General features: G+C 33.1%; 2 protein-coding genes and 1 non-coding gene across 3 annotated transcripts; 2 read left to right on the top strand and 1 right to left on the bottom strand.

Annotated features, from left to right (window-relative positions):
- Positions 1-703: 703 nt before the first annotated feature.
- On the top strand, positions 704-810 carry LOC133802862 (small nucleolar RNA R71). Its single transcript, XR_009877610.1, has one exon. It is a non-coding gene; the product is annotated as a small nucleolar RNA R71 (small nucleolar RNA).
- Positions 811-5786: 4976 nt separating this feature from the next.
- LOC133802503 (uncharacterized) lies at positions 5787-7865 on the top strand. The gene has a single exon (XM_062240818.1). The coding sequence runs from the start codon at positions 5803-5805 to the stop codon at positions 7609-7611; it is 1809 nt and encodes a 602-aa protein (XP_062096802.1). The 5' UTR covers positions 5787-5802; the 3' UTR covers positions 7612-7865.
- A 1272-nt stretch (positions 7866-9137) lies between these two features.
- Positions 9138-12664, bottom strand: LOC133802502 (tubby-like F-box protein 7). The gene is made up of 4 exons (XM_062240817.1): positions 12219-12664; positions 11725-11812; positions 10761-10890; positions 9138-9945 (listed from the first exon to the last, which is right to left on the bottom strand). The coding sequence occupies exons 1-4, from the start codon at positions 12570-12572 to the stop codon at positions 9366-9368; spliced, it is 1152 nt and encodes a 383-aa protein (XP_062096801.1). The 5' UTR covers positions 12573-12664; the 3' UTR covers positions 9138-9365.
- Between the last annotated feature and the right edge of the window lie 1023 nt (positions 12665-13687).

Genomic DNA, 13687 nt, shown 5'->3' with positions numbered 1-13687 from the left:
TATTACCTAAATCAATTCATATCATCATTATGATTGTATTATTATATTACTATTATTAGTATGAATAATAAGGTAATATATAATCTCTAATATATATATATATATATTATGTGATAATAAGAAACGAGAGAGTGGAAATTCGGAAAAAGTTTCAGAAATTGTCATCTTCTTGTTTTATTCTAACATTTCTCAAGCCATAATCCAAGTTCTCATGTGTTGAGATAAACTTGTGATTTCTAAATTACAAACCATTGTTCTCTATGTGCCTACACACATCTTGAGGTGTAGAGAACACTCCGGAAGATTGTGGTTTGAGTACAAAGTGTTGGATAGGAAGATCGTTATATATACGAAAAGACTCAAGGACACTTGATAGGCTTCTAGAGGTAAATATTTGTGTTCTTGAATATTTGTATACATGTGCAAATGATATATATATATATATAAGTATGTGTATAATTATATATATGTTGCATGATTAATGATATTGCATATTAATGGTTCCTGTCTGGATGTTTTCTTGAACATATAAATTGTTTATATGAGACATGGAAAATTTTGTTGTTTATAAAATGGGCCCACCATGCCAATTTGTTGCGCACTCAGATTGTTTTTCCAACATCTACCAGATGAGGAATCAATATGTGATCTTGTTGGACCATTGAACCCATTGTAGAATAGTTGAACCTAAAACCAATCATGTATGCCATGTTGAGGACATTTTCTGAGCATCTCCTTAAATCTATCCCATGCCTCATACAATTACTCGGACTCCAAATGTATAAATTGAGTAATCTCATCCCTTAGTTGTGACATTTTAGATGGCGGGAAAAATTTGGTGAGGAATTTATGTGCCATATCCTCCCAAGTAGTCACATTTCCTGGAGGTATAGATTGAAACCAAGCTCGAGCTCTGTCTCTCAACGAAAATTAAAATAGCTTCAATCTTATAGTATCTGCTGTGGCCCCATGGATCTTGATCGTGTCACAAATCTCCAAGAAATTTGCCAAGTGAATATTGGGGTCTCCATCAGCTAGGCCAGAATATTGATTTTGCTACACCATGTTAACCAAGGCTGGTTTAAGCTCAAAATTGTTGACATTCACTTGTTGCCTTTGAATGCCCGAATAATTGTCATTCACAACCAGCCTAAAATAGTCTCTCAAGGTTCAGTTTGTTGGTGCGTTCACATGAGCATTATTGTTGTTGGTTGGTACATTGTTGTTGTTCACAAGAACATTATTATTCCCTTGGTCCGCCATTTTTCATGACCTAGCTCGTCGTTCTCTCCTAATAGAAGATATTATTCATTTCAGAACCTAATGGTAGGAGATTTGAGGGACAAGATTTTCGCACACCTTCAACTACAAAAAATTTAGAAACCAAAGTTAATAAACAAATAAAAAAAATACTTAAATTAAAATCTGATATTTTCTTTGCTATAATAATTCAATTTTAATTTCTTTTAATCCCCGACAACGACGCCAAAAATTGTTGCGAAAAATAATGAATATGCTTGCAAGTGTACAAATCGAACAAGTAGTAAAGTAGTATAAAGACAGAAATCGTCCCACAAGGATTAAAATCAATTAAATAAATTAAATATAGAAAATACTAAATCCTACTTTATCTAAGTACTTAATTTTGAAAGATAACAAGAAGCAAAATAATAAATAACTATGAATTTTAAAGAACAAATAACTAAATGTGAATAGACTCAAGATAATATCAATTGTTAAGGTTTCAACTTCACTCTCTAACAATTTTACCCCTAATCATTAATGTGCCTAAATCAATCCAATATGTTCAAAAACCTAGAGCATTGTTTTATCTCTATACCCTCTCTTGAGTGCCGCATAAAGAATGTGCAAGTGATACCTAGCATATATCTCTATACGACCATTTATCCTTACCTTCATTAAGTTCCACTCTAGAAATAATCATAAATATTCCACCTCTCGATTTCACAATCTAGAATTCTCACACAACCTAAGTTGTTCTACCCGCTTCCGGATTGTTTGAATGTTCCCCTCTTGAGTAATAATTTTCATAATCTAAATACAACCCTAATTATAATTCATATACTATAAAGAATAATATGAAAATCACAATTAAAGCAACAATGATTCAAAGTAGAACAGGAGAACAATATTGGACTAAAATAGACTTTGCATTAAATTATAGAAATAAAATCATGTCAAGAGAATCATCTACATCCTAACAAAATAAGAAAATTAGCACACATGATGTGGTTTATAATCCCAAATATATTGTAATTATCTTAAAAGAACAAAGAAATAAAGAAGAAAAACAAAGAACACTAAAGAACTTTGTTTGATATTGCTTAATTCACTTCTTAGATCATTCTCCAATAAGTCTCTCCCTTACAAATGTGTTTCTTTTCCTCTATATATGTGTTGTGGTCATGCCCTAGTCTCCAGAGACCTCCTTAGCCGTCTTACTTTTGAGTTCAAGTGAAAGACGTGTGAAAAAACACGTTTTCCTATTTTTGTGGCGCAACAGGCGATGTGTCGCCTTTTCCCGAGTGACGTATCGCCTATACCAAGCATCGCAATATGTTAGGCGACACGTCGCCTGGACTTTTCCAGGTTTTAGTTTTTCTCTAATTTCAACGACTTCTTGCCTCTCGGGAGCGACGTAACACATCCTTCTCTGACTTGAACACCCAGAATCATGTTCAAAACACCGAAAAACTCGATTCCTGCACACTTTAGGAAACTCATCAAATCTACATAAAACTTAAGGAAAAACAAATCATTCTAAGGATAAAAATAAATATTTGAGTACATAAAACATGTACTCATCACATATTAAATGAAAAATTAAACCAAAATATTTTTTATGATTTATATATATATAATATGATAATTTTTTTTAATAAAATTAAGATTATGTATTATATATAATTATAATGATATTTTATAATATTTAAATTTATATTAATATAAGTATTAAATATTTAGTCTTATATTAAATATTATTATAATAATAATTTATAATATTTAAATTCATATTAATATAATTATTAAAAAATTAAGATTATATATTATTATCATAATAATATTTTTATAAAATTTAAATTTATATTAATATAATTATTAAATATGTAGTCTTATATATTATTATAATAATGATATTTTATAACATTTGAATTTGAATTTATATTAATATAATTATTATATATGTAGGCTTATATTAAATATTAATATAATAATGATATTTTATAATATTTAAATTTATATTAATATAATTAATAAATATCTATTTTTAGTTAATTTTAAAATATATTCCGTTAAATATTTAGAATATTTCGTTAAAGTTAACAAAACAAACAGTTAAAACCAAAAATTTTCATTATCTACACACTTTTTATATAGATGAGATGTAACTTTATAAAAATAATAATTTATTCTACCTAGATATAATACAAATTTTATAAGAAAATCTCATAATTTTTGCTTATGTTATGTTTTACTTCATTAACTTCTTCATTCTAAACTACTCGGAAGTTTTCATTGAATGGAACATGTATCTCATACTCATATTAGCATTGTTTAAGAGATATGGTATATCGACTTGTTCTGGTCTATGTAATTACGCCAAATTGTATGGTTTTTTGTTCATGAGTTTCGATATTTTTTTGAAGTGTAAAAAAAGAGCAAATCAAATGACCTTCACAACAAGGAGCCTTCAAAGTGAATAACATCCAATGAATAGCCCATTCGAGCTAGAATAAAAAACATATGCCTAATTAAATTACATTCATACACTTTATATTATATATAATTACTAATTTGTTATTAATATTTTAATATACCCATATTATAATATTTATTAACTTAAATAACAAATATTCAAGTTTTATTTACTTATTTAGTATACCCATTACTTTTTTAATATAAACTAATTTATTAATTCAATAATTATGTGTATAATATACCCAATTGGAAATATTAATTTATTACATTTCCTTAATTAATTGCTTTGCTAATTATGACTAAGTCAATTTTTTTCTTATTTTCTTTGTTTTTTACGACTGAGTTTTCAATCCCTAATTTTTGAGTTCTATGTTTTTTTAAACAATTTATAAATAGTAAATTTTTATTTTGAATGAACAATGTTCCATGTTTACTTCAATATTAAGAATTGATTTATTTGGATACTATTTGGTATTCTATATTTTATTTTGTTATCATTTATTAGTTTAGCTCCTAAAAAAATCACATAAACCATTAAATAGTATCAAAATAATAGTTACTTTATAATCATTATTATTCTATTTCTCCATTTACTTTTTGTGTTGTAGTATACATAATTAATAAAACAATACTATTTAGTATCCTATAGAATCTGTTTGTTTGTATATCTTATAAAACATTTACTATTTAGTATCTTATCAAATAATATATACTACCATATTTAACTACTTATTGGAGATATCCTATACAAGCTAGTATATACAATCGGATATTTGTTGATATCATATGTAATTTGGTACTAATTGGTATCCAAAATAACTTGTTATGAGCTAATATGCAATCTGATACTTATTGGTATCATATGTAATTGTGTATTAATTGTTATGCACTTTGATATATAAACTAGTTGGTATCCAAAATAACTTATTATGATCAGCTAGTATACAATATGATATTTATTGGTATCTTATGTCATTCGGTACTAATTGGTATCCAAAATAATTTGTTATGAGTTGGCATACAATATTTGTATGATATCCATTGGTGTCATATGTAATTTGGAACTAATTGGAATCTCTTAAATAACTTGTTATTGTGTATAGTATGCAATCAAAAACTACATAATATCATACTATAATATATAATTACATGATATATTTTATAATGTGATAATGTATTTCCACTTTAAAACGATTAATAAGGAATATTTTATTATATTTAATAATTGTTTTAATGAGTGTTAAATGTTTTGGAATATGTTATTAATAATGAATGAGGATATGAATTAGTTATGTGAGATATTTGTCATGAATATAAAATTTGTTATATTTAATAATATTATAGTCCATTTGGGTATATTATTTTTCTTATAACAAATTTGTAGTTATTTTGTTATAGTGGTATATTATTGTAAATTCCCCTTAAAAAAATATGACAATAATAATATAAAAGCATGTTAAGCATCACCCATAACAACAAATCATGGCACTAGTTTTCAATTCTACATCCAAGACCTCAGGTGATGTTTGATTAATGGAAATATAATGAAAAATAATTAATTTTCATTATATTTTTTGTTTGGTTACAATTTAGTGTATTAGAATGTCATTTTAATAGAATATTTTTTCCAACTTTTTGTGGAATAATTATTCTATTTGAGAATAAAAAAAATGATAATTCCAATACAAGATTAAAAAAAAATTTAATAATTTTTTTATTTATATTAATTTTTATTCTATTCAATTCCTATTATTTTTCCTATTATCTTTTCTATTTTCATTCCCTCCAACCAAATTATTGCACCATAACCGAGTGATCAAGCCTCCAAGGATTCCATTTAGGACTTCCATCACAATAAAAAGTATTGCACTACTAAGTTATGAGTATGACCAAATATGATTTATTGACCTAAGTAAAAAGCATATATACCAATTTTATAGATATTATTTTCAAAGTTAACACACCACCATAGAACATATGGAGGGATAAATCACAATTGAATTCACAACTTTCAAATGAAAAGTTTTTTTTTAGGAAAATATAAAAGGTACTCAAAGAAAAAAAATAGAAAGAATATCAAATATGGTGACTCAAGATTTCTCCCTCTCTAAAACCCTAAACCCTCCGTTCTCTCTTCTCCACTGCTCATCTCTTTCTCGATTCTCCAACCCTCTCCGAAAGACTCTCACTTTCCGACCTCGGAATGTCCCAAAACCCTTCCAAATTATTTCCCACTCCAAAACCCATCTCCCCATCCCCACATTTCCACTCCAAAATCTCGCGGCGAGAAGCAGAGATGTCCGCTCTTTCGCTGGCCGGAGCAAGAAAAAGGCAGGCGGAGGTGGCTCATCCGGCGGTCGTATCGAGGGCAACGCTGAGTTCCGCCGGGAGGTGAAGCGTAATGCTCGTCGGAGAAACAAGAAGATGGCCGAGTCTCTCTTCTACCGCCTGAAAAACCCGAACCGGAATCACCCCGATAATTTCACCGAAGATGAGCTCCAAGAAATCGGACTCGGGTACGACCGATTAGTTCGGTTCATGGAGAAGGACGACCCCAATTTGCGCCACCCTCATGACTGGTACAAGTACGGCCAATTCGGGCCCTACTCGTGGCGCGGGGTGGTGCTCGGCGACCCAGTTCGAGGGCGGTTCTCTGACGAGCGAGTGGCAATGATCAGCGAGGTAAGGGATGCCGAGGAGTGGGAGAGGATCGAGCAATTCGAAATGGGTCAGAAGTTTGGGAAAAGATTGGAACAAATGGATAGGACTAAGTTGAAGTATTTCTGGATTTTTGTTAGGCACCCAAGATGGAGGCTATCAGAGTTGGCATGGCAGCAGTGGACATTGGTATGTGAAGTGGTTGTTGAAGCTGGAGATCAGAGGTTGGATAAGTGGAGTTTGATGGGTAGGCTGGGGAACATGACTAGGTCAATGATAACCAAATGTGCAGCTTGGATGAGACCTGATATAATCTATGTTAAGAGGCCTGTTTATCAATGTAGGTTTGAGCCTCAAGACAATTTCTTTAGGGTTCTTATGCCGTATCTCGATCCGAAAACGGAGATGGATTGCTTGTTTGAGTTGGAGAAAGATGATGGGAGTGTTGAATTGTGTACCTACTATGGTGGGCTTTGTAAGATTTTGAAGGTGAGCCAAAAGGCTGCCTATGTTGATGATGTGGTTAAGGCTTATGAGAAGTTGAGTGATGAGAAGAAGTCAAAATGTTTGGAGTTTCTGCTGAAGAATCATCCAATGCAGTTGTTGCATCCTTACACAAAGGAGTGGAAAGCCAAGTTGGAGGAGATGGAATTGGGTTGTGATGCACCGGATGATGAGAGTGATATGCGTGTGCCCGATGATCTGGGTCAGAATGAGATTGTGGATTGGATTGAGGAAGAAGATGAAATTGGTGGTGATGATGAGGATGACAATGTAGTGATGGATATGGAAGATGGTGAAGAAGAAGGAGAAGAAGATGACATTGGTGGAGAAGAAGAAGAAGATGATAAGTATTGGGAGGAGGAGTTCAAAAAGGCATTGGAAAGCTCGGAAGGCATGGAGAAGCTAGTGAGGAGGAGTGTGGAATTGTCTAATGAGCGTTATAAAGAGCATTTAGGTGCAATGGATATGGAGGGTGCAGTAGAAGATGGAGATGTAGATGGAGATGAAGATGTGATGAGGGGTAAGAGGGCTAAAGTGAGTCCTGAGGAATGGAAGATTGTGGGAATTGGTCCATGGAGGAAAAGAATCAAGAAAAGCAGAATCCCTCCTGAACTGTTTCTTAGAGCAGCAGTTAGACCTTTCACTTACAGAAATCTAGTAAAGGAGATTGTTTTGACCAGGCATGCAATTTTGGATGGTGATATTAGTGCCAATGATAAAATACTGTAAGATAAAGATTTATGTAGAGTGGTGTTATCATTGTATCATATCATTCAATCTCATTCTTCATTCATATAATGAAATGAATTTGCTTAGTTTCATATCAGAAAAAATTGCCTCTTATTACATTCTTTGATGAGGAATGGTTAGATGTGCGTTTATAGTTTTTATTGCATGGTCATCAGAATTAAGTTTCCTCCCATTAGCATCTGTTCTTGTAATGGTCAACTTTAAGAAAATACAAAGGTTTTTCTTTATCTTAATCTTGTCTTAAAATTTGTATATATATACTGTTCTTTCCAATCATTAGTTAGTGAAATTAATTTAGTAAATTATTATTTTTTTCTCTCCCATTTACTCTCAAGAATGTGTCCTGTACTTTTTCTTCCTTTATATTTTTCCACTATTACCAAACATAGCCTTAGTTAATGGTAAGTCATAAATAGACATTGTTGCTTTTCCAAGATTTTACCAAATTTCAAGTGGTCAATTTACTAATTTAATATTACGGTTCAAGTTTGGTTTAGTTTGTTCCCAATCTCATTAACAAACTTCCATGATCCAAAAAAAAACAAAGGATAAAGCAAAATACGGATAAACTTTGTCGAATACATTCTAAGCTTATCTCAACAAATTTTTTAAGGACCAAAGCATTATAAATTACTCAACTATTTGTGTTTTTTTAACCTAAAATAATAGCTTTTGCTATGCTAAAAAAGTTTGCCGACTGAGCAAATAGAACAAAATATTATTATAAGAAGAAAAAACAGGTGGAAGTTGTGGGCTAATTAATTTGGGAAAGCTCATATGACATTCTTAACAGTGGCTTTGACTTGTACCATTTCCTTGTAGATATTAATGTGGTAGGGTTGCTCAAGTGATTTTTTTTCAATGATCACATAAATACTGACCTGAAATTTGGCCCTTTACCTCTTTTAATCACTTTGGGTTGTATTTATTTTTATACAAATCTCAAGATGACCAAAATAAAGGCTAAACAAATCGAATACAATTTAGATAAATAAATTAAGCTAGACCCCAAACAAAAGCTGCCTTTCTGAGATATAGCAATACAGTTTGGGTTGTATTACTCTTGTTAGAATAAAGTAGTTTGCTCATTTCAGCAAGATCAGTATGTATTGAATGGTTTCGGGGTTTAAAGAGTTTAATATCCATGCAGTTTTTGTAAGTATGTAATTTAATGTAAGATATGAGAGCCTCTTTATTCATAACGCTATAAAGTCAGCAATTCTACCAAAGAATTTTTAATTAAAGCATATAAGTTGGCAAAGATTAATAAATAACAAGAAAATCTATAACTACTTGGTCCCATTAAACAGAATTCTGGCCATTTATATAGTCAAAGATTGGCGAAGCAAGTTTCCATTTTCAAAGTAAAATATCCACCAAAATAAGCATTAAATGCTTCAAACCGCTTTAATCTGTCATTAAGATGTTTTGGTAATTATTTTCAAATTTACAAGAAAAAAAAAATCATTCATGCTTCTTCTTTTATATAATATATAACTATACCATTGCTACAAATAATTTCAATATTATAAGACATGTCATAATCATACAAGTTACAACAGCAACATGTACTTACATACATATACATACATGTAATAAGCTCCTCCAATCAACACTTAGAGAAAATTAAACAACATCAGTGATGAAGAACGGAGAAACTTGTGGACAAAGTCCACAGTTTCAGGTCTTTTAAATAAACATACAATAGAAAATATATATATATATTTATTTATTTACTCACAAGCCAATTTAGTGCCAAAGCTGGTGAGGCAGATGGCAAACGCCTGGAACGCTGATAAGGGCTGCCGATAATCCATGGTAAATGTATCATCCCCAACTTTACCAAACTGGAGTAAGACTAATTCTTCGTCTCCTTTTCCTCCAGGTTGGCTTTGGTCCATGGTGGCAACCAATTGGAAGTTTTTTACCGATGCTACTGTTACACGGCCATGGAAATTCAGACACCAGCATTGTAAATTCTCATGCCACCTTGGGGCTTTGTTTTTCAAAACTGTGGATCCAGAAGCAGTGCATTCAGGCTTCTTCATATTGGACCCGTCTACTACAGATTTGTCATGAGAAGAATCACCAGACCAAGGGCAATTCAATGAGCAAATCATCCTTCTTGGACCTCTTGACTTCAAGAGGTTGAACTTGTAAGAGACATGCCCAACTTCAAAGTTGCCTGCTGAAACTTGAGGGCTTATTTGTTTGCTTGCAACACGACGACTGGACTTACTGCTTGACGGCTTTGCACCATTGTGGGGTTGCTGGCCATCATAGATTGTAAAATTGGTGCCAAGAAAATTCGAGCTGCAACAGTTTCGAATAAGAATTCAGCAACGAGAAAAAGACTAGTTATTATCTAACATATCATTACTAATTCTAGCACAGCAGATAATAATGTATCCTCTGTTATTCTAAAGACATTCATCTTACACCAAGTAATAGTTTTAACATAACCAAAACAAAGCTGGCTCTTCAACAAGGCAAATTTCAGTTGGCAAGTTCTTGTGGAAATATGAAGATGATTCATGCTATAAAAGTAACATGCATCTGGACCAAGGGAGTTATTGAATTCCTATTGGACCCAGTTGTGCTCAATCTTCCTTGTGTTTTCTTAATACATTGATCAACTGTATTTGGAAGAATATCCAAGGCCATAAAGAATATCATGTACATAAGCCCATATAAACCACTGATGATTGTTGAGTAAAGAAGATTCAACAACTATCATAAGATGGTATTATTCGATGGACAAATTTCTATAGGCACCAATTAGCCTCACATATTGAGCGACATTTTGAACCAAAAACAGCTCCAATAAAACCAAACATCTGTGAACATTTTAAACCAAAATGAGCTCCAAAATAATATAGCTGTGAAATTCAAGCTACTTCAAACTGATTGCAAAGAATGGTACGACCTTGCTTATTGGAAAATTCATGACAAAAGTACAAATGGATCCAAGTAAAATAATAATAACTAACAGTTAAGACTTAAGACAATAACTGCAAGCATTTTAAATATTAAGTCCCAGCTTAAATGCAAATGCCAGAGCCAGATCAAAAGAAAGAACCACATTACATAAGATCTCACTTTATTTTCTTTAAATAGTAATGGCATACCTCAACTTTCCAACATAGGCATTACTGCCTTGGGATAGGTCATCTGCGTCAAGAGATATTATATATTCGGTATGAGCACCATTTCTATATCTCCGAGCTGCAAAGAGAAACTTTCCCTTGTCTGTGAATGCTGTGCAAAGGAAGGGGAAATAAAAGAAACCTTAGTCAGCAAAAATTTCAACTGCATTGCAAGATGATAGGGACCAACCAAAAACAAAAGGAATAAGTAAATATAACACTACACAAATCCTCAAACCAAACAAAGTCTGTGACAAAACAAGTTTAATTCAGGCAAATCAATAAATTAAGCTGTCTTGAGTTACTATGTAGAAATGTGCAAGGGTTTCATTTGCAACTTTCCAATTCATTGATCCTTTTGATACATATACATAAAATATCCATGAATTATTGTAATTGTAAGTGGTTCATTTTCAATGATAATGGCAATATATATGAGGCTTTCCGAAAGTAAAATGTAATATTTCAACAATATTGATTAAAGTTACCGAAATCAATCTATTCAAAGCATATAGGTAAGCTGTGGGACTAAATCAAATTTTACCATTAATATATGTGTGTGTGTGTGTGTGAGTGAAGACATGTATAACAACTAACATATTATATATGCGACATGGTGTGTGTGTGTGCAGGCGTGTCTCTTCCAAAAGTCTACAACTGACTAAGAATTCATACATACTAAGTCACAAATAGGAATACAAAGGTATCTAAGACCAAAGAAAATGAGAAAATAAAAAAGTCTCCTGTGAAAATAAAAAATCCGAATTGGTCAGATTTAGACCAAGTCAAAATGGCTTAATGATTTTATTGAAAATAATATATTTTTAAACCCAGTAAGCAGCTTGTGAAGAAGTCTAAGCAGAAGTCAACCCAGAAAAGAAAAAGAACTACCATTAAGTAGTTCCCACGATCAACATGTTTGAATACATCAACTTTATTTACTTACATGGTGTAAGAGCTAGATACAGGGAAAAGGTAGAAGTCTTCTTGTTCCGTCTTATGAGGCACTGATGCGGATATTCACGAGGCCCTGGCTGCACTAAGCACAAAAACATTAATCAATTCCTAAAATAACTGAATTTACACATTGCGAAAATTAAAATTCTGATCGAAACACATTCATTTTCGCATTTCAGATTGAAGCAAAAACTAGGGTATTAATCACCATAATCCCATCACAAAATTCATGGATTACAAAAGCATTTTCCCAGTCACATTTTCATTTACATTAACAATTCTCAATTGAAAGCTAAAATAATTTCCTAAACGCCTGTCTAAAGATCAATGATCAATTTTTTTCCCAAAAAATTGGCTCTTACAATCTGAACCTAGAACAATTGAGACTAATTTAATGTAGACCTAAATAACTAAAATTGATCACATCATGATCCCAGCACATTATTCAAAATCCGAAAACCAACAAAGACGAAAATGGCGAACCTGTTTAAGGCAAGAAGGGAAAGTGATTTTGCCTGTGCGAGAAGGGGACGGGACGATCTCCTTGGCAATATCCCTCCATCGCTTGCAAACACAGGCGAATGCAACGACGTTTCGGCGATTAGGCCATCGGTCTTCGCTGGACTCCACTCTTCGCATGATCTCCACTAAGATCTCCGGAAGCATGGCCGACCACGACGGCGACGACGCGTCGGTGAAGTCGGCGACTCGGCCGCCCATATCGGCCGAGTCGCAGCGGCCGCCTCGGCCCTGGGTGGTATGATCTTCCTCTTCCGGGCTTTGCTCCCGAAACGATTTGGAGAATTTGCGAGACCGAAAGGCTCTTCTCAAAGACATGTTTCTTAGGGTTTCATTTCCATTAGAGCGAGCTTTTCGGAGCTTTTTGACAGAGGATTGAAGGAGAGATAAAATCGGGGTCAAAATTAGAGGAAGCGATTATGGTGTGATGACTGAGCTGTGAGGGCTAATCAAAACGGCGCAATATGATTGTACGTAAAAGTGACACGTGGCAGAGATTGATTTGATTTACTGTGTTTTGTAAATGACGGGGCTGTGAGATTAGTCTTGTTTTTGCTGTGCTTCTTGCTTAGTCGATGTTTGACCGGTCTTAAGCGTTATGCCCAATTCTGTGGGCGAATGGCGCGTTATTTCACTCTTGATGTCGACTATTTGTATGAAAATACTAATATGCCCTTAATATTATTATGTTGTGCAAATGTACTATTACGTAAGGGAATTTTTTTATAGGGTTTCACTTTAAGATATAACAGTGAGACTATGTTCTCGACTCATAAACAGTTTTTGGTGTGATTTTTTTTATGACTGTGTATATTGTAGTGTACGCCCTGAAAATCAGCACGTACCTTGTTGAGACAGCTCGAGTACAGCGGGCTAGCAAAAAGCCATAATCGATGCACCATGTGCTCACCTTTCATCCGAGGAAATTCGATACGATCCCCTAGACAAATAGCTCGAACTGGTGAGTTCAAAGCAGCATATCGCCTGGAACCACTTGTGGAATATAACATCGGAAGGCACGAGTTGGCACTACGCTAGCTCGTGGTAAGCCAGAAATATGACATGCCCCAGGATCTTTATAAAGTTGATCACGCAATATAAACGTGTATAAAACAGACATCACGTGTCTGTTTTGATGTCTGTTTTATTCTCGAATTCACGGATACGCAATATAGACGTGCGTGATTAGACATCACATGCCTGATTTAGGCCATGCGGCCCATTATCCATTTTACCTATTGATTAGACCACACTTCAATATAAAAGTTAGATATTAATCATTAATGTCACAGAAATGATGTGAAGGATCAAGAGATCACGGGATGACCCCAACGCCTACCCTGAGATCATTCTCCTATAAATACTAAGGCCCTGGGTAGTGCAAGGGGTTAGATTCTTTCTGTAATGCAAATACTCTGTAAAAATAGAAAGAG

This window comes from Humulus lupulus, chromosome 9 (assembly GCF_963169125.1).
Source record: "Humulus lupulus chromosome 9, drHumLupu1.1, whole genome shotgun sequence".
NCBI lineage: Eukaryota > Viridiplantae > Streptophyta > Magnoliopsida > Rosales > Cannabaceae > Humulus > Humulus lupulus.
This window is presented reverse-complemented; position numbering and strand designations above follow the sequence as displayed.